Below are 22,076 nucleotides of genomic sequence, written 5' to 3' on the forward strand. Positions count from 1 at the left end.
ATGTGTTTAAAACCCATGAATATATTTGCCAACATTGTATTTATTTCAATAAGATATGCCGAAATTTCAGAGCTATACATAAACAATGGCACGGTGGGTGGATCATTAGTAAATGCCCACAACAAATGTTGTAAAACTGATGCAGGGTCCTGTTTTATGGTATACCTATCTTCATATGATTACTGTGACACATACAAAATTTTATAACACTCGGTTGAAAAATGTGGGACTACATTGTTGCGCTCACATTCAGATGGATGGACAGCATGATAGCATAACACAATTTGTTTTGCTGCGTATTAGAATATTTACAACATCACTAATATCGCTAATGTACAGAATGTCACTTGTAAATTATGTTCTGTACATAATTTAAATGCGACTGTACTAGTGCACGTGACTGTACCTTCTTTATTTACTTGTTCTCACCTGTAGACCAGTGATGTTGAACAATCGTTGACCACCACTGTAGATCTGGCGGCCATCTTGGTAGAGGAAGTAGCCAGTGATGACGCCATTGGGCCGGCCCGGAATGTCCCAGTATACGGTAAGGAAGGTTGTCGCGGCAACAGCAGTAGGAGTTGGAACTTCCTCTGGGGCTGTATCATATCATATAGATCTGTTTATTTTCTTACCAGTTAAGCTTACACCCTAAGCCTGGCACATACATCTCATATACAAAAAGTAGCCAAACCTGGTAACATTTTGATGCCTCTAACAAAATATTTGCAGCAACATCTTACAGAAAGTTCCATCTTAAATAAAACACATGTTTACCAATTAACAACATTATACGCTCAACCAACACATTTATCCTTGATAGAGTAACCATCCAAGTTTTACACAGAGCTAGCTGATACATATTTGAGACTTTAGTCCTTCAGCTGTCTGCTGGACCTACCTTCCTCCTTGGTGGTGACGTTGACACCGGTGGAACTTTCACTACACCCCCCTCCAGTACAGGCAACCACCCTCACAGAGTAGTTGGTGCTTGGGATGGCTGTCGTTATCTCCCCTTAAATTAACATGACAGTTAAAATAATTATTACATTGGTACAATATATCATCACTAAGAAGCACAGGTGTAACTTTACTTAACTACTGGGCCTTCATAACTTACCTAGAACATTTTTTTTCTTCTATTTTTATTTTCTACTCATGCAACACTATTTTTACATCCTTGCACTTATCGGAAATGTTTTCAGCACAATTTTCTCCAACACAGAATCCTTAATACCATCATAGTTAATGTTACATCTTACATGGTCATCAGTGTACTTCTTTACATACCATACATCTTGTCAATGGTGAACTCTTCCTGTACTGGGGGTACTTTAGGACTCTTTCGGTCATACGCCAGCAGGATGTATTTGGTGAGGAGACCTGCGGTAATGAGAGGACTCTGCCAGCGGGCAGTAATCACATATCCGGACAATACTTTTACTTCAAAAGGGGGCTTCACTCCAATAGGGGCTACAACAAAGGTATGTTAGATGTTGGTATATCATATACAATTCACTACTTCATTAAATTACTAAGTTACACTAAATACAGGATAAAATATAAAGCATAACTTGTTTATGACGTCTATATTTTTTTATAGATATACTGTACATTACTCTAAATACCACTGAACATCTGTTTAATAGAAAAGGATGCGTACTTGCTGCCATGTAATTCTAGTTTCATAGAAATCAAACCACAACAAAGGTACTACAGCAATGACATTTGTTTTCTAAAAATAGAAACAGTAACCTTGACTATGGGTACAAAATGCTGAAACTTATCAAATTCACCTTACTCAGACATTTTTTCTTTTTCCTAGCTACAATGACATAGATCCAGGGTACATTGTAAATCCTAGGTTGTAAACATCCTCAAGCAATCTGATTACAAATGAAGTCAATATGAGTCAAACAGATGCACGGAGTAAATGATATGGGAAATATGCTCCCCTACCATTTTATAGTAAACTGAGTGACCCTTAGACGATATGTAATAGACAGTTTCTGAATTGCAAAGATTCTCTTAAACAAGTTTCTGGATTGTACAAGGTACTGACTGGTTATATTTTAATTGTTTAGCTGTATCTATACCATGAAATTATTTTCAAAAGTTAAAGCCTTCAACAGAAGATATTTTTGTTACTCTTAATACTCACCCCCTTCTTTGGTCTGGCCGTAACCCCAGGAACTGGACACCCAGCCTGCATCATTGCTTGCCACCACTCTGTACAGATAATCTGAAACACAACATAATTAATTCCCATTAAAGAAAAGACCAGATATAAGAAATGTAATTCCTTAGTCTGCAATTTTAGAATGACCAAAAACCAGATATGTAAGATCTAATTAGTTTTATTCCTCAACATTGTTGAACACATCACATTTACAAATTTTAAATTTTGACTTTTAATATTTTATACATTGTGACTTTGACAGACCTGAGTAAGGGTGAAGGTCGGCATCAAGATGAGTGGTCTCTGTGCCGTTGTAGATGTACTCCACGACGTCATCACGACAGGTTACAGCAGGGAGATGGTAGGGCGTACAGCCGTCTAGGTTCACATTTTCTACAATCTTCACAAGGGAGATTGCGTTCATGTAAACCAGGTAGTAAGGACTGAACTCTCCAATCCTCAGATCGGCCAGACATCCACCAAACTCTGAAAAAAACACAAGGTACTACACTTAAAGTTGATAAGTTGATCTTAATATTCATATGTTTTTCTGTGTGTTATTACCATCCTGAAACACAAGGATGTCAGAGGTAAACCTATACCCATATTTGACCTTTATATAAAGTTTGACCAAAATCTGTGAAAGAATGAAGTTGCTAAGTGTTGAAATTGAATCAGTTGATGATTTTCTATATATAGCAACAGTGACCTTGGCCTTGACCTTGAAAACGTGAAAAACAACAATGTCCGAAGTATACTAATACTTGACCTTTGCATAAAGTTTGACCAAAATCCGTGAAAGAATGAAGTTGCTAAGTGTTAACATTGAATCGGGACACGACACGACGGGTGGGACGGACATGGGCAACACTATATGCCCCCCCCCCCATTTCATGGCGGGGGCATAAATATATATCCTTACTCCAAATTAAAAGGCACACACATACATGTATAGTTCGAACAAGTAATGTGTAATTATGTTTTCAAGATCTAAGCTGGTACACAGGTATATTGTGTGTTCTATTTATATGAGAGGATTTACCCCAAATTCAACATAGATTCAGTGAAAATTCTGAATGACCCTGTGTAAATGTATGCAGCTTACCCTCCAATGGTGCTGAGAGTTTGTGTCTTATAATGAAATTGTATGCATCAGAATCAACAGGTATTCCACCCACAAACAGGTCTGATATGGGTTGGACCTTCAGCTTGAAGTTAGGATCCCCTTGAGTTGCTGTTCCTCCACCATTCGATAAAGATATCGTTGCTTCCTGGTTGTTCTTGTATATCAAGGTATCATACCACCTCCCGTCACAAAAATCATTGTCAGTGGGTTTTAATGTAACACCTCCTGTAGCAACATTATTGGAGAATTCAAAATACACAGAACCATCTATAAGTGCAACAAATGCATACACTCCAGGCCCTCCATGTGTGAAGAATAGAAGTCCTGTGTGCATGTCTGATCGGAAGGAGAAACGAAGTTCCTGTCTGTCCCCAAGAGTCCAGTAATCATTGGGGAGGGTCATAAAACCCTGACCCTGGAAATGGTACCCTCGGTCCAGGTTAATGGGACAACCCTGCCAGTTGAAGTAGGCAAGGTCATTTGTCTCGGCAGTGTTCCAGTCGAGCGGTTTCCACACCTCCACAGGATACACCTGGTGTAAGATCATGATGTCTCGTATACACCCCTGGAACCCCTGACGGATAATCTTGTAACAAAAAAATGGGTAGCTGGTTCATTATTACAGATTTGGAAAACTTTAATCCTCCAATACACGGTTCAAAACATGCATATCTAAATGTTTTGCAATCAGTTATTATGAGATTCCATCTTTATTTTATTGATCATGTAGTACCTGTACACGAGTGTCATCATCCTGTCTCCGTATAACGTAGTCCGTGGGTAGACCGCCAACGTATAATCCGGAGCTTGGTCCGATGATGGTTCCACTGGCACACCGGTTTTCTCTGCGCCCTGCGTAACAATTGATGACTTAGTCGACAAGACAGAGTTGGAATGGGTTACATGTGCAACTGTACAGTATCATGATAGCAAAATGCTGGGTAGATTCCTTTAAAACAACATTTTACATACTATTATACAACTGTATCAGTCATTGAATTAATCTTTACCTCCGTGAATTTGATGAACATTCTCTTATTTGAAAACTCTTGTCAATTTTACAATTGCCTATATTGTTTACATTAATTTTAAGCTAACGATGAATTACAAAGAATTTCTCTTTCTTATCAAATACATAAATCAAATATATAGTTAGTAAAGTTGTTCTTGTTATAAATCTGTGATTAATAATTTATTACAAAAATGAGACATGCATGTGTAAGGACAAAACTATGCAACTTGTTGGTAAGAAAAAATACTTTAAATTGAAATATTAAATACCCGGTACATAAATATGAAGTTAAAAATTAATTATGAACAGAAACCATATTCATTCCTCTTGATTTTATTTTGTATATCAAATGATACAGTGTAATTATCACTATCACAAATGTTCACAAAAGTAACATGCGAATACAACTCATTTAGATGCCATGGCAAACATGGTGTCTTATGATAACTACATAATGAAAGGCAAATATTGTGGGATTTTTCTGGTTATTCTCGACCCATCCCCCACCTCTTCCCCACTTATCTATAATTTGTGACAATTTTTTTTATTTTACATGATATACTTAGTAAGGTACAGCAAATCATATCACAGATGAAAATGGGTTTAAGAGCAAAAAGCCTGAACTTAAATTGTTTAACCTGTCTATGGGAAAAATTAGAAGTTTTGAATTACACTAATTTCAGAGAAAGGCTGAAAATGTTCATATCTGTGAGAATAAGTATGATAATAATATACTGAGCTTGTTCCTTTTCCATGTATATTTGGCATTCCTTGAGATATGCGATATAATCCAGAGACGAAAATATTAAGATCTGTTAAAGGTTTCCATCAAAATAATGGTGCTGTTTTTCAAAGGAACTAAACATATTACTTACCACATTTTTATGTTATGGTGCATATGACAAGCAAACTTTTTCTTTTATATAATGTATTGTCTGATATGTCTTGAAAATATTTTGGATACTGTAAAAGATTAATGTACATGCAACCTAATCCTCCACCAAAAAAATATAAAGAGAAAAAATCATGAAAAATATTAGTCATATAAATGTATAATCTACACATACCTGTAGTAAACCTTCCAAGTAATGTCTATTGCAGGGAAATCTATATTTTATACATATATCAAACATATCATAGGTATGTTTATCTTTTTAAACCAAAGGGAAATCTCCAATATGACAGTCTAAAACTATCATACCTACTATTGGAGATACAGTGTACATGTATTGGCATTTTATTTGATTGTCTACTGTCATATTAACCCTTATAATATTGCTGAACTAACTTTTATATAGACTTAAGTCTACACCTATTATCCTGATTGATGGAATAGTGATCATGCAATGTGCTTTCAGAATAGCCAGTCTCTCTTGAACAAGAGGCCCAATGGGCCTGCATCGCTCACCTGGTATTAATCTCACACTTGTAGCCTTAAAAGTACACTAAATAAATAAATCTAGAGACCAAATATCAGTATCTATGACTCTAAGTCAAACACATTTGACCCCTGTGACCTTGAAGGCAAACAGGTCATTCAATTGAGCAAATCTTATTCCGTCTTTGCATATTGCAGAGTTATCTTCTCTTGGGAGCAGGTATTGATTGTTACGTCATTGGTTTGTGTCAGAAAATTCCGTCGTTTTCTAAAAAATTGATGACGTTACTCTCACAAACAAGTGACGTAACAATCAATACCTGCTGCCAAGAGAAGATAACTCTGCAAAACGCAAAGACGGAATAACCCCTTCGGGCCAGGTGACCTAAAAATTGATACAGCTGTTCAGTAATCACATGAATAATAATACTGTCAAAAGATGCTATTGAAAGCATGTCTGTATAGTTGCTCCATGCTATGGATGCTATTGAAAGCATGTCTGTATAGTTACTCCATGGTATGAATGCTATTGAAAGCATGTCTGCATAGTTACTCCATGCTATGGATGCCATCATAAAGGCTTTGTTGTAGCTATGATATTTAGTGTGTAATGAAGTAGTAGAATACATATTGAAAACATATAACAAATACCATACATAATAACTGCGTGGTTAAAATGTCAGGAAACTGTCTGCGGGAGGTTGAAGTCTGGAAACTCTTTAAACTACACTAAATCTGAATCAATGCAGTCTTTACCACATTACAGTGGCTGAAGATACTATAAAATAATTTTAGCACAAGTATCAAGCATTAAAACATTAAATACCCAGAAAATATTGGCAACTATACAGTCACTAAATTTTCAGATGAAATCTTCAGATGGTATAACAACTGTATAGCAGTTTCAGATGACAAAAGCCAAGTACAGATCATATATGATAGAAAGAGTTTCCTTACTAGATTATCAGAGTGTTAAGTGCTCTGTGCAGAGTGTGAACAGTACAACAGATAAGTAAACAAGGTGATCACTGCAAACCTGACCAATACACGTCTATGGATATGTTGGCCATCCTGTCTATACGCTTTGCAATAATGTGTCGCCATGTAAAGTCGTTGTAGGGCAGCCCTTCGTCATTTGTGGGCGTTACAAACGACGCACACCCTGGTGATCGGGACAGATTACAAGGAGAAATCAGTAATATACCAGTATACCGTTGGTAATTATAAATTACAGACTTAACTGGCAGACAGTCTAAATTGAAACCTGCGTATAGAAAAACTTGCATTGAATGACCAGTATCTTACAGCACCATCCACTTCCATACGACTCCACCTTCTGATTTGTATGCATACTTAGTTCGGAAAAGGAATAGATTAGTATATAACATTTAATGTATATGTAATAAACTTAGCCATAACACCTCAACAGTCCCATGTCCCTAATAAATTTTAACAATAAAGTATTTAACCTTGTAAAATTTAGAAATATAATAGATCTAATTATTTAAATTTAGGTTATTAATATATTTACAAAGTCAAATTTTGCATTTATGATACATCTAATGCTTTAAACTTTAAGCCAATAATTCATTTAGAAGACTGAAATTTTAGGAACATCTAAGAAAATCCAATCTTCCAATTAGTATCTATACAACTTAAACACTTTTTAATTTTCTAGATACATTTTTAGGCGAAATCAGTTCTCTTTTATCATGACTGACAGGCAGAAAATTAATAAAACATCTAGCACAGAAGTAATCTCTTTCTATCAAAAAACCCAAACTGTACCAGGAACTAATCAGATTATTTTATAGAGCCATTTTGTATGGATCATACTGATTCACCAAAGCAAGTTTTGTTCTTTTCTATTTCGGATTTTAAGAAAAATCATTACTAAAAGATAAGTCATGCCAGTTGCATCCATCTAAAGCTTATCAGTCATACTAGCTTAGTAAGAAAGCTCGGGATCTAGCACCAACTACTCGGCAAGGTTATCTGGAATCGGAAACAAATGGAGAAGAAATTTGAATACACATCTGTATTTCCTACAACTAGATTTTGTTGTTATTATTTCATATAAAAACCAAACTGGAGCCTACATTCTGAACCAAAAATTTATCAAATAATTACTATCATGTAGAATTTGGAAAAATCTATAAATACTGTATTTTATAAATTATAATTTATAAAAAAATATTTCCATACATTTATAACACACATCTGATCCCCGAGTCCAAAAAAAACTTGATCCCAGCTGTGCTTACGAAGCTAGTCATCTTTGGCCATGCAGGACGAAGAGGAACAGAGCAGGCTTCAGTTTGGTGCGTACATTACTCTCATGCATCTAGTGTTGCTGTTTAAACCTTTCGACTGATTTGTTTCTTACACTGATTTTTATTATATTTATTATATGGAATAGATGTCATCAATTGTTATGCAGAAACTTCTTCAAAATATTTGTTTTGTTGTTTCAAATATACAAAATGTACATATCGGGCCAGTTGAGTTTAGACAGCAAGACAATAGCATAGATGACAACAATCAATTATGCACAAAAACAACACACTACTAGTGCCAGGCAGGCAAGCAGAAGCAGTTAATTAGCAACAGCTAATTACAGTATCTCAAGTTGAAGTACATATCACAGCAAACCATCACGCAAAGTGATGACATCATCAGCCAAACCACCCTAAATGATGATGTCATCAAGCTAACCTTTAAATTCATTATCAATGGTGATAACAGCATATTCATCATCTCGCACAGCTTCCAGGAAATGCCAGGTGTTGTCGTCATAGGTACGGTCACTATCAGATTGGGGATCTATTTCTACGTATGATACACAACCTGGCCAGAAACACCCCAATTGTTATCTGTAAGTTCTTCATACATCATACAGAAACTACATTTCCATAAACTACACAAATCCAGACATACACCAATATGTAAGTGCTTCAAGTATCAAAAAGAAACTACATGTACATGTCCAACAGCAAATCAACTATGTAAAGTACTGTAAATATCACACAACATACAGAAACAACATGGTCAAAATGTATTAATTGCTTCAAAGTATAAAAAAAAAATGAAGATGATTCTGAATAAATACTAAAAGTTTGCAATATTTTGGCAGTAATTCATAGTTCATAATATTTGACAACCTTTATATTTGTTAGCTCCCTTTTCTTCTAGGTAGACACATTCAGTGTGATATTCAACAACTTGCTTCATTTATTGGCTTCAAAACTAACAATAAAGCTCAAAATAAATACAACTTAAAGACAAAAGAACTTTACAATCTTAAAAACGACTGCAATTAAATGACGGACTATGCCTACATCTATTATACTGGGAAGACTAGTTCTGGCATATTTTTATGTATTGGGACTCACCTTGAGGATCAAACAAGAACCATGGCCTCCCTGCGCGGAACTGTAGAGCCAAGAACTCCTCCTGTTTGCCAGCCGAAGCTGCATACAACAGCAGCCCATCTCGCTGTCTAGTACGGAACCACAGCTGGATACCTGATGTTAAAAACAAATATTTTCTCATTACAAAATCTAAAAGATGATTATTTAATTTTAAACTAAATGAAGAACATTACATTTCCAATAGATAGATGAGTTTTCTATCTTAGAATTTTAACAAAGATGAATACATAATGGACATTAAAAAAAACACCTATTATTCAGGTTTAGCTGTTCAGGTGATGTTGAATTTCACAAAGTTTAAATGAAAGCTGTTGATTAGTTTATTTAGGTTTTCCTGATATATATTTAAAATGATGGAGTACAAAAAATGGTAAAATCTCTGCCAATAATGGTTGACACAAAACAAAATCAAAGGAACGGCAATAACTACATCATGAATTTATAACAACCATCACTGCAAGCTGATTTCAGTAAACTCACCTAAGTTGATGAAAAAGATAAAATAACTACACCTTTATTTTACTTTTTTGTTGACAAAATGCTTCAAAACAAAATGAAATCTTAGGATGCTGATGTTGTAATGGACATTAATCACAAACAGCATTATAAGGTTAACAAAACCTACCTGTAAACCCTACGTTGGAGGGTATGGTTTCTGCTGGGAACTTATAGTATCCTCCCCCGGGAAATCTGGTACCTGCCACCACCTGTGGGGGGAAGCTGAGGGCAGGTGTGGTCTTCTGTACAGAGTACTGCGGCTCTGGTCCATTTGGGTAAAGGGGTGGGGCCCACGCCACCTGTATGACAGTGGAGTTGAGGCTGGCTACGGCAGGCTTACCCATCACTCTAGGAGCTGGCAAAACAAGAATCATACACATAGTACCACACAGCATGCCTGTCTACCTAGAAGTTTGCAATGTTAATCCATATGAATAGTGATACCTATGCAACACTCAATTCCCTTGTCTTAGGTATGATTTATGCCAGTCAATTTAACTCCTTCAGCCATTTTGGACAAGCAGGATTTTTTCCAGAAGACACAGAAAATGGATGCTGTAACAAGACATAAGCTCCTTTGGCACTCATTTGAATCTAAACAAAGTCTCTAGAGTGATGACATTGAATTGGGTAATTGGACATAATGAAAGGGATGGGATGGAATGAAGAAGACTTGAGTAACACTAATCCTCCACCCCTATTAACTTTGCTGTACATTGGCAATAGAAGTAGTAACCTGCATACAAAATAGACTGTACCACATGATGTATCCATTACAGAGTTTAGTGTCTTTATAAAAATACATCCATCATATAACACCCTGCCTTACCATCCTGGAGCGTGAAGCCATATCCCTCAGTGCTGTTGATGCAGCCCATGCTGTTACAGGCACCGACCATGAATGTATAGTTAGTGTAGGCTTTCAGTTGGTCCACCACATGGGTCATCGTATCTCCACTCGTGTTACTAAGCAACTGAACATATATATTTTTTCATTTTTATAGAAACAGAGAAATGACAACTTGATAAATGTGACATATTGCAATTCAAAAGTCATTATGTCATATTACTAGTTACCTGGGTTACAAATGTATTTCATCTAGAACATAGCCCATTCCCATTTACCTATAACACATTTACCTATAACACTGTACTTAATTTAGACAAATTAAGGTGGACAAAGAGCAATCACATGTTATACATTAAGCTTAATTACTTCAAGATTACATATAAGTTTAGCTTTAAAAAAAATTATTTTCCAACATGATTGTGCAAAAATAAAACATTCTTATTTGAAGGTGATATTTCTGAACCACATAAGTATGCTAGTTTAATGATACATCTCAGTCCAATTTTTAAAGTATAACTGCCAAAAACTATGATTGACAGATTGAAATATTTTGTCTTAATTTTTGTAAGCAGATTACTGAACACTGTAAAGGCCTGATGACAATGCTAAGATGGCATATGATGAACATATATATCATAACTTACTGTCCAGATAAAAGGGGGAGCAAAGGGATGAGCAGTGAGATTGCTTTTCTTCAGGTAATATAGCAGGTATGACCGTATTGTGCCACGTGATTCCTCCATAGTGGGGGCCGTCCATTTCACCTGTAACTCTGTACTGCTGACCGGGGTTACGGTAGGGGCGGGAGTAAACAGGGGTGGGGCCTCTCCTGTTCTGGCCATCACCCAGGCACTTGCGGCCTTACCCACACTGTTCTCAGCAAGCACCTGGACAGGTAAAAATAGGTCATACAGGCAATGTATATTCATTCTTTTTTTCATGAATTTTCAATCATAAACTGTATGCAGTGGTATATTTATGAAGAAATGAAGGCTACATATGTTATATCTATGCCTGAAATATCCTGGGTTCACTATAGACACCTGGGTTCACTTTAGACACCTTGGTTCACTTTAGACACTTTGGTTCACTTTAGACACCTTGGTTCACTTTAGACACTTTGGTTCACTTTAAACACCTGGGTTCACTTTAGACACTTTGGTTCACTATAGACACCTGGGTTCACTTTAGACACTTTGGTTCACTATAGACACCTGGGTTCACTTTAGACACTTTGGTTCACTATAGACACCAGAATTCACTTTAGACACTTTGGTTCACTTTAGCCACCTGGGTTCACTTTAGACACTTTGGTTCACTATAGACACCTGGGTTCACTATAGACACTTTGGTTCACTTTAGACACCTGGGTTCATTTTAGGCAGCTTGTTAACATTAACACTTGCTGAACTTGTATTAAACTTACCTGGAATTCGTACAGGGAAAACGGGTTGAGTCCAGTCACCTTAAATGATGTATCCGGGGGAGGTAGGACATTTTCTTGTGGGGAGAGAGTAGGGCGTGGGTTAAATTGTCCACTAGGATGGAAAATCCTCGTCTCTAGAGGGTTACGTGTCCCGTTAATAGAGTAGCCTCGAATCCATAACTCATAGAATATTATCACACCTGTAATGTAAATCAGGTTTGAACAGTTTATATTCATTGAATCATTTGTTTTAACAGCTTTACCAATATAACTTTGAGAGACTCAGTTGAGAGCTACGGTTCTGTAAAACATCTATTAGTGTGTAGTCCAGTTTTTCTAGCTGCTATAGAATATACAGACAGCCATCTGATTTGAAATCTCATCATCAGCTTATTTGGATAATTTATTGTTTTACCTTTAATTTTTGTAACTTGAAACCTAAATGTTAGCCTTTTTGGATAGTTTGAAGCCTATTAGTTAGTTAATACCGTGATTTGAAGCCTTGGGCTGACCTTTAAACTATGACTGACTTGATTTTTTCCATTAGCTATTGTGTATGGATGATTTGAAGTATTTTCTATTGGCCTCTGAAATGATTTGAAGCCTCTCCATTAGCTATACTGGGTAGGTGACTTAAAGCCTCATAGCTGATTTAAAGTCTTACTGTTAGCCTGATGGTGATTTGAAGCCTTACAAAATGTACCACTCTTTGTGAATGGTTGACTTGAATCCTTCCTTTTAATATCAAGTGGCTGACAAGTCCTACTATTATAGTTCTGTGAGTGGGTGACTTGAAGTCAACTCTGATATGCTTTTACAAGCCTTTCATTAGAGCCTCTAAAGTAAAGTAACATAAAGTCTTACTGAAGGCTCTGAGGTAGTATAAAGCATTTACCATCATAACCATGGATTGGTGATAAGTGGAATACACTATGATTGGGTGACATGAAGCCTTACTACATACTCTGAGGTGACTTGAAGCCTTACTACAGACTCAGAGGTGACTTGAAGCCTTACTATAGACTCTGATGTCACTTAAGCCTTAATTTAGACACTGAGGTGAATTGAAGCCTTACTATAGACTCTGATGTCCCTTAAGCCTTACTACAGACTCTGATGTTACTTGAAGCCTTAATTTAGACTCTGAGGTGAATTGACGCCTTACTATAGACTCTGAGGTGACTTGAAGCCTTACAATAGTCTCTGAGGTGACTTGAAGCCTTACAATAGACTCTGAGGTGACTTGAAGCCTTACAATAGACTCTGAGGTGACTTGAAGCCTTACTATAGCCTCTGATGTCACTTAAGCCTTACTACAGACTCTGATGTCACTTGAAGCCTTAATTTAGACTGAGGTGACTTGAAGCCTTACCATAGACTCTGAGGTGACTTGAAGCCTTACTATAGACTCTGATGTCACTTAAGTCTTACTACAGACTCTGATGTCACTTGAATCCTTAATTTAGACTCTGAGGTGAATTAAAGCCTTACTATAGACTCTGAGGTGACTTGAAGCCTTACTACAGACTCTGAGGTGACTTGAAGCCTTACAATAGACTCCGAGGTGACTTGAAGCCTTACTATAGACTATGATGTCACTTAAGCCTTACTACAGACTCTGAGGTGACTTGAAGCCTTACTATAGACTATGATGTCACTTAAGCCTTACTACAGACTCTGAGGTGACTTGAAGCCTTACAATAGACTCCGAGGTGACTTGAAGCCTTACTATAGACTATGATGTCACTTAAGCCTTACTACAGACTCTGATGTTACTTGAAGCCTTAATTTAGACTCTGAGGTGAATTGAAGCCTTACTATAGACTCTGATGTCACTTAAGCCTTACTACAGACTCTGATGTCACTTGAAGCCTTAATTTAGACTCTGAGGTGAATTAAAGCCTTACTATAGACTCTGAGGTGACTTGAAGCCTTACTTTAGACTTTTTTTGTGAATTGAAGCCTTACTGTTAGCCTCTACGTTTGGGTAACATGAAGCCATACTACATACTCTGATGTCACTTGAAGCCATACTACATACTCTGATGTCACTTGAAGCCTTAATTTAGACTCTGAGGTGACTTGAAGTCTTACTACAGACTCTGATGTCACTTGAAGCCTGACTATAGCCTCTGAGGTGACTTTAAGTCTGACTATAGCCTCTGAGTTGACTTTAAGTCTGACTATAGCCTCTGAGGTGACTTGAAGCCCTACTTCAGACTCTGAGATGGATGCGAAGCCTTACCATTAGCCTCTGTGGGTGGTTGCCAGCTGATGAGAAGCTCTGTTTCACTGAGGGTTGTGATGATAGGATCCATCATCCCGGAAGGCATATCAGACTTGGTTAAAAACATAGCAGGCCAGCTGTCCAGACATCCCCCGGGTGTACATGTTTCCACAATGATGGTGTAATTTGTAAATGGTACAAAATCTGTGACGTTGGCCTGGCGACTTAGACCGGTCCAATGGACAGCTCGTGTTGGCCGGCTAGGACTGGATGCTGTCACACTGTAGTTGACCAGGGGGCCATTCATGTTCACAGGTTGGTTCCAGGAGAAAGAGGCACTCCTGGAATGGACATTGGTGATGTAAACAATGACCATACCTGTTGGACTACCAGGTAGGGTGCGGAATGTTACCGGTGAGCTGAGGACACTGCCAAAGTCATTTGTTGCTTCCACCACATAAGTGTAGCGCACATACGCTGCCAACTTTACGTCCATGTATTCAGTTGCTAAAAATCAGACAGAAAATGTTCATGTTAGATACAGATAGCTCTAATTTTATGTTCCCTAAAATTGAACATTTCATAAAAGCAGAATCATATTACAGATATATTTCAACAATTGATCTCAGTGGAAATATCTTTTTCTTTCTTCAGAGATCAGATATTAGCTTGCCCATGCAAATCTTGAAAATGGTATATATTTGCCATGTTCAACCAAAGTTTAACATTTGGTTGAGTAAGAGGAAAGACCATATACTGGTTTATTATGAAGTGCAGTTGATATTATAGGCCTGTTTTGTGGATCTATTGCCATAACTTGGAGAATGTTATGTGGAGAATGTTATGACAGTGTAACATACATTCATCTCTCGTTAATGGGGAAAAAATATAACAAGATGCACCAAAGAAGGTTGCAAAAGTCCAACAAACCGGGCAGATGTTTAGCGCTATCATAATGACTAATAGTTACAGCAGTATAGTTTTGTAAAAAGTAAACATGATACATATGCATGTATATATTAGAATTCTGACCATTTGCTCCCCCAGTAAACACCAGTGTGCCGTTTCTGTAGAGTTTGTACTGTATGATGATGCCATTGGGATAGTCCGGCTGTTGCCACATCAGCTTCAGGGTGGTGGAGTTGATCTGGTCATGTGACGGTGGTGGCTGCTGGGTGGGTTCTGTACCAGACAAAATAAATAGAAATCCGACAATTGTTAATCTGAAGTCAGTTTTACTTTTTCTGCAAACAAATTGGCTATGTGAGTGGAACATGTTTTAATAGCATTATTTAGCATGTGAACAGAATATGTCATTTTATGTCAATACAGAGTCGGTGTCTGATTTTGCACTTCTTAGTAAATGGTTGTATCATACTTTAGCATAATTCTGTGAGCGACATATTCTAGTACAGTATATGAAAGGGACATTATTTAGCATAAGCAGAATAGTTTGAAATGTAAGTGAAATAATTCTGTATAAGAATACCATAGTTCAGCAAATGTGAATGTTGTTTTAGCATGTGACACTGAAGTGTTTAGAATGTGAGAGACAATATAAGTTGTTAAGCATGTCAGTGGCATAGTTTAGCATGTACACGTGACATCATTTTTCAGGTACAAGTGACATACAATTGTTGCTTAGCTTGAGTAACAGTTTAGCATAAATAAGTGAAAAAGTTTAGATAATGGTAGGATAATTTAGCATGTGAATAGCTTAGCATCTGAGACTTACGTACAATTTAGCCTGTATGATTGACATAACTTAGCATCTGTAAATTATATAGTTTAGCACGTGAGATCGAAACCTATGTTAAGAAATATTTAACCCTTGAAAGGCAAAATAGTGGTCTTTTAACTCAGGTGTGGTTGTTTAATAGAGGGGTCCGCATCAGCAGCTTTGACTGTAGTGTAGCGTGTATAAGTAACATTATAATTTAGCATGTACTAGTAACATAAACTATCAGACAGAGTCATTCAACATGTATGTGTTTGACACAGTGGTATAGTTTTATCATTTTTGAGAGTGACCCAAAGGATCTCGGGTAAGAATTCTTACCTTTACTACAGCCATAGGGATTTGCCCTATCCAGGAAACTAGCATCAGCGGTACAGGTATCACACCTCCGTTCTGTGACGAATATCTTACACATACAGTTGCCTGACACAGGGTCACAGGTTTGAGTCTTATTCACAGTCCCAGCAGGGGAACAATCACAGTTGGAGCACCTACCAACATCAACAATCTGATCAAAACATTCTTATACACACACACATACAACATATCACCACAGCATATTGATAAAATGATCCCAATCTCATTGCAGAAGAACACGAAACGTTTGCAAATGATATATAGAATCAAATTCTTGAGCAAAGCCTTTAAATATAGGGTTTTATATAAAATTCAATTGGTTCATGGTATTACTTACGTTCCTGTTAAAGAGTTAAACTGGTAGAATTCTTCCATACATTCAGAGCAGGTTCTGCCAATAACCCCTGAGTTATCCCCCTTGCACTGACATTGCCCAGTTTGTGAATCGCAGAAGGTCTGTGGGATTGTGGCTGCTATATTACAACCACAGCTGTTACACCCAACGCCCGGGTCAGGGTTGTAGTAATATCCTGTAATAATAGTAATAATAATAATTTGAGGTTCTTTTATACTGCTTTATCACAACCTAGTTCGTAGGTTTCCCAAAGTGGTTAACAAATTATTATCCGTAGTTATAGGGCCTTTGCAATATTTTCTCAGCTCCCTTTTGAGCATACAGCAGTGTTGCAATTTCGGCGCTCACAGTTAGCATTCAACAGTTCTAGCGCTGCCTAACCACGTACTCATTTACAGCTGAGAAGACTGGAACAAGCGGAGTAAAGTATCTTGCTCAAAGATACAACACAGTGCTGTGCCATGACTTGAACCCGCAACCCTTCGGTCACGAGCCCGGCGTCCTACCACTAGACTACCGTGCCTCACAAGATGTATCTGTAACGGATAAAAAGCATATACATAACTTTACTTAAATTATTAATGAGACTTCCAAATGCATTATTTCTGCATCAAAAGTAATTTGAAATTCCTTTAAACACTGATAAAGCAAAGGAAACAGACGTTTTCGAAAGCTTAAAATTAAGTTTTCAATTCCTGTTTGTGTTCAAAACAAGCTTGTAGCCTTTATTATTCATACCAAAATGATGAATCTTGTTCCGTACTGTTAAAGCTGTTGTGGTTGGCAATTTCTAATGTAATGTCACAAACCTATAATTGTTACATTACTACAATGCCTGAACAGATAAGAAATCAAGTATATAAGTGTTACAGCTAATTGAATGTTATTGTATATAGTTTTTGATAGCCTACCCTTATCACAGTCATCACAGCGGCGCCCAATCCTATTGGCCAAACAGGTACATTGACCCGTGTTCTGGTTACATGAGAGGTCACTGCTGACCCCACCAGGACTTCCTCCCTGGGTTCCAGATGGATCACAATTGCATGGCTCACAGCCCTCTGGGTTGGTGATGGTGAGGCCGAAAGTGTTGCCCTTACACACATTACAGTTAGTGCCCTCTACATTGTTTTTACACATACAGCTGCCCGTGGTCTTGTCACAGGTCAATGAGCTGTTGAGTGTGCCTGCCAGGTTACAAGTACAGTCATAGCAGCCTTTCACAGATGATGCTCCAAACCCAAAACTACCATCCCGACATTCGCTACACCGCTGTCCCTGGGTGTTGATCTTACAAACACACTGGCCAGTCACAACGTCACAATACGTGTCCTCTACCGTACCCTGGACATTACACTGACAGGGGAGACAACCCTGGGCAAAATCATGAAAGCCTGGAGCACACTGATCACATTGACGACCTACTATGTTATCCTTACAGCTGCACATACCAGTCTGGGAGTTACAGAAACTGGAGGTGGATCCTTGTGGATTACACTGACAAGAGGTACAACCCAGCGGGTTGTCGTAAGTAAGGTTGTAGAACCCGTACTGACACGCATCACATTTAGCATCTGTATCAAAGAAAAGACTTCATACAACAATGAAATATGGGTCTCTCACGAGAGTACAACATAATATAGAAAATAGTATCACTAAATGTCAACAAGAGGTGTAACAATATAAACTTAAATGTGAAAATTGAACCACCACTAAAATTATCCATTAAACAGTATAAATTCTAGCTGAAGATCAAAAACGATCTTTATATTACAGCTTATAGCTTATTTTTTTTCCCCCTTGAAACAAAAGTTAGTTAAAACTAGAAAATGTCTGTAAGACATAAATGCCCCCGCTCATGGATGGGACGTGATGGGAAGCAACATGAAAGGAAGGGACGGGACATGGCAAACACTATATGCCCCCCCCCCCACACTTTTATGGCAGGGGCATAAAAACAGGACCTTGACCAGATACAGTATGATACTGAGCCGTACATGCGAAAAACTATAGCTCTTGTCATAATGAACACTTACTCCTGACGTTTGGTTTACAGAAGCAGTCGCCTGTGATTGCGTGACAGGACTGGTTTGCCGCAACTGTCCCCTGGACATCACAACCACAGGATGCACAGCCAAATGGGTTGGAGGAGTTGAGATTGTAGAATCCTGGCTTACATTCATCACAGCGACGTCCACCAACATTGCTCTTACAACGACACTGGCCCCCCTCCTGAACATGAACAAAAAAATTATGATAATCAATGTTTTATATTTTTTTCAATACCATAGACAAATCTTTAGAAACAAATGTATGCATTTTTGTAAAACAGATTTGAAAATACATGTATTTCAACCTAAAGTCAATTTCTCCTTTATATTTGTTTGGCAAATGCCACTTCCTAGAAATGCAAAGACAAATAGAATGAGGCTGATATATATTACCATCAGACAGTGTAAAATGTTGCATAAGTGAAACATGTACGCATGCTGATGAGATATAACATGTACTACACTTCAACGTTTCATCTTATTGATCTAGAATTAAGAAGAAAAGCAAGGGGCAACAGTTTACAAAACAACAAACTGAAGATGCTGGAACAGAAGTTTAATATTTGGTATTTCCTAATTTTACATTCACGAGAAGAAAAGTACTTGCAGTCTCCTTAGCTTTACCTTTGGGGACATATATTGTTTGCCTGAGGTTGCTAATATTGACTGCTTAATGCCTTTCATTAAACGTCCTATTTATGTACTATTACCAGTGCTATATCTACAGGTGTAGCCTACCTTTTCACAGTCTGTGTTGAAGCCAAGGATGCCTGTTTTGTCACAGAGACACATAGTACACACATCCTCGTCAAACTTGCTCTTGCCCACAGGTCTGTAGTAGAGAGTCACACAGGTATCACAGAACCGCCCCGCAGTGTTGTGCTGACAGTTGACACACAACCCACCCCCACCAAGGTCATGGTCGGCTGGGAAAAGGTCAAGGTCCTTGTCATACACACAGCTAGAGGCGTGACCGTAACATTGACAAGCCTTGCAGTTGTAGGCATTGATCTGGTCACCCTTCCTGAATGGTTTACTGTTGTACAAAGGGTCACACTGGTCACACTGAAAGGTCAAAGTTTATCAAGGTCATACACGTTCCTAACCATAAGATATCTTAAGTTATGAAATAATGTTAATATATTAATAATATAGTCACTGATCAATGTGATACTGAGTAAATATAAAAGTTATTCAAAAACTTTGCTAAATTAACTTTGCACTGGATTTCTCTGGAACTCAACTGTATGATGGTAAGCTTGCAATTGGCCATTGGAAATATGTAAAATAACAAAACCTACACTTATAGAATCTTTTGTGTTGATGCTCAATCGTTTACCTTGCTACTTACATTTTACTCATATCCAATGGTGTGACTATCTGCTCTACAGTATGGAAGGACAGAGGTGTCAAACATTCCTACACAGGTGTACTTACCTATCTCCAATGGTGTGACTATCAGCTGTACAGTATGGAAGGACAGAAGTGTCAAACATTCCTATCCAGGTGACTTACCTTATCTCCAATGGTGTGACTATCTGCTGTACAGTATTGAAGGACAGAAGTGTCAAACATTCCTACCCAGGTGACTTACCTTATCTCCAATGGTGTGACTGTCTGCTGTACAGTATGGTAGGACAGAGGTGTCAAACATTCCTACACAGGTGTACTAACCTTATCTCCAATGGTGTGAATATCTGCTGTACAGTATGGAAGGACAGAGGTGTCAAACATTCCTACACAGGTGTACTAACCTTATCTCCAATGGTGTGACTATCAGCTGTACAGTATTGAAGGACAGAAGTGTCAAACATTCCTACCCAGGTGTACTAACCTTATCTCCAATGGTGTGACTATCAGCTGTACAGTATGGTAGGACAGAAGTGTCAAACATTCCTACACAGGTGACTTACCTTATCTCCAATGGTGTGACTATCTACTGTACAGTATGGAAGGACAGAAGTGTCAAACATTCCTACCCAGGTGTACTTACGTTATCTCCATTGGTGTGAATATCTGCTGTACAGTATGGAAGGACAGAAGTGTCAAACATTCCTACCCAGGTGTACTTACCTTATCTCCATTGGTGTGAATATCTGCTGTACAGTATGGAAGGACAGAAGTTTCAAATATTCCTACCCCGGTGACTTACCTTATCTCCAATGGTGTGACTATCTGCTGTACAGTATGGAAGGACAGAGGTGTCAAACATTCCTACACAGGTGTACTTACCTTATCTCCAATGGTGTGACTATCCGCAGTACAGTTACACTTGTATGGAAGAACAGAAGTGTCACAGTCAAATGCATGCCCATTGCACACACATCTACAATGATAAGAGACAGATGTTAGTGAGGTATATTTATCAGGTAATATTAAAAAAACAAAAAAAAACACACTGTGTTACCATACAAATCAATATCAAATCCTGTCTTCCAGTCAATGTGAAAATGTGAATACAATGTCATAAACGACTGATTTTGAATGTTGTAATCTTAACTTTGAGGGCGAAATTGTGTTAAGTTTAAGATACTTGTTTATCCTTTGTGTATATTAAGTCATTTACAGATTTGTAATTGTATTATAGATTAGATGAGAAATAAGCCTTCATATCCTTTTATAACAATGACCTTGTACAGTCTATGGTACTTAAGTGTCTTAGTGGTGTTGATATACTGGAAAGTGATCATATTAACTGAGGCATCCATTTTCACTGAACTACCCAACAATATCTAAAAATAATGCAATAGGGTAGTTTCAATCAAAAATAAAACATGTACCACACTCTCGTGTTAGTGTGTTGACATAGTGGTTATATCTTGCTGTGACACTACACTTAAACACCATGTAATATTTGTCTGAGTTATGTGATGTAGAAGTTACCTTGCTGTGAGGCTACACTGATACACCATGTAATATTTGTCTGAGTTATGTGATGTAGAAGTTACCTTGCTGTGAGGCTACACTGATACACCATGTAATATTTGTCTGAGTTATGTGATGTAGAAGTTACCTTGCTGTGAGGCTACACTTATACACCATGTAATATTTGTCTGAGTTATGTGATGTAGAAGTTACCTTGCTGTGAGGCTACACTTATACACCATGTAATATTTGTCTGAGTTATGTGATGTAGAAGTTACCTTGCTGTGAGGCTACACTGATACACCATGTAATATTTGTCTGAGTTATGTGATGTAGAAGTTACCTTGCTGTGAGGCTACACTGATACACCATGTAATATTTGTCTGAGTTATGTGATGTAGAAGTTACCTTGCTGTGAGGCTACACTGATACACCATGTAATATTTGTCTGAGTTATGTGATGTAGAAGTTACCTTGCTGTGAGGCTACACTGATACACCATGTAATATTTGTCTGAGTTATGTGATGTAGAAGTTACCTTGCTGTGAGGCTACACTGATACACCATGTAATATTTGTCTGAG

The 22,076-nt window shown here is 37.6% G+C and overlaps 1 protein-coding gene across 1 annotated transcript in view; it reads right to left on the reverse strand.

Moving 5' to 3' along the window:
* LOC110446475 (usherin-like) overlaps nucleotides 1-22,076 on the reverse strand; it is a 70,216-nt gene that overhangs the window by 36,503 nt on the left and 11,637 nt on the right. Inside the window, exons 8-28 of the mRNA XM_021491648.1 lie at nucleotides 20,861-20,954; nucleotides 19,367-19,693; nucleotides 18,614-18,809; nucleotides 17,489-18,151; nucleotides 16,560-16,752; nucleotides 16,187-16,356; nucleotides 15,160-15,309; nucleotides 14,146-14,634; nucleotides 11,901-12,100; nucleotides 11,119-11,361; nucleotides 10,454-10,598; nucleotides 9,752-9,979; nucleotides 9,088-9,219; nucleotides 8,411-8,542; nucleotides 4,039-4,157; nucleotides 3,285-3,891; nucleotides 2,444-2,665; nucleotides 2,162-2,242; nucleotides 1,291-1,473; nucleotides 902-1,015; nucleotides 430-599 (exon numbers count right to left, since the gene is read on the reverse strand). Of these exons, the coding sequence (XP_021347323.1) occupies nucleotides 430-599; nucleotides 902-1,015; nucleotides 1,291-1,473; nucleotides 2,162-2,242; nucleotides 2,444-2,665; nucleotides 3,285-3,891; nucleotides 4,039-4,157; nucleotides 8,411-8,542; nucleotides 9,088-9,219; nucleotides 9,752-9,979; nucleotides 10,454-10,598; nucleotides 11,119-11,361; nucleotides 11,901-12,100; nucleotides 14,146-14,634; nucleotides 15,160-15,309; nucleotides 16,187-16,356; nucleotides 16,560-16,752; nucleotides 17,489-18,151; nucleotides 18,614-18,809; nucleotides 19,367-19,693; nucleotides 20,861-20,954 (4,858 nt within the window). The remainder of the gene's footprint in view (nucleotides 1-429; nucleotides 600-901; nucleotides 1,016-1,290; nucleotides 1,474-2,161; nucleotides 2,243-2,443; nucleotides 2,666-3,284; nucleotides 3,892-4,038; nucleotides 4,158-8,410; nucleotides 8,543-9,087; nucleotides 9,220-9,751; nucleotides 9,980-10,453; nucleotides 10,599-11,118; nucleotides 11,362-11,900; nucleotides 12,101-14,145; nucleotides 14,635-15,159; nucleotides 15,310-16,186; nucleotides 16,357-16,559; nucleotides 16,753-17,488; nucleotides 18,152-18,613; nucleotides 18,810-19,366; nucleotides 19,694-20,860; nucleotides 20,955-22,076) is intronic.

The sequence above is a fragment of the Mizuhopecten yessoensis genome, unplaced genomic scaffold (assembly GCF_002113885.1).
Source record: "Mizuhopecten yessoensis strain PY_sf001 unplaced genomic scaffold, ASM211388v2 scaffold2699, whole genome shotgun sequence".
In the NCBI taxonomy this organism is placed as follows: domain Eukaryota; kingdom Metazoa; phylum Mollusca; class Bivalvia; order Pectinida; family Pectinidae; genus Mizuhopecten; species Mizuhopecten yessoensis.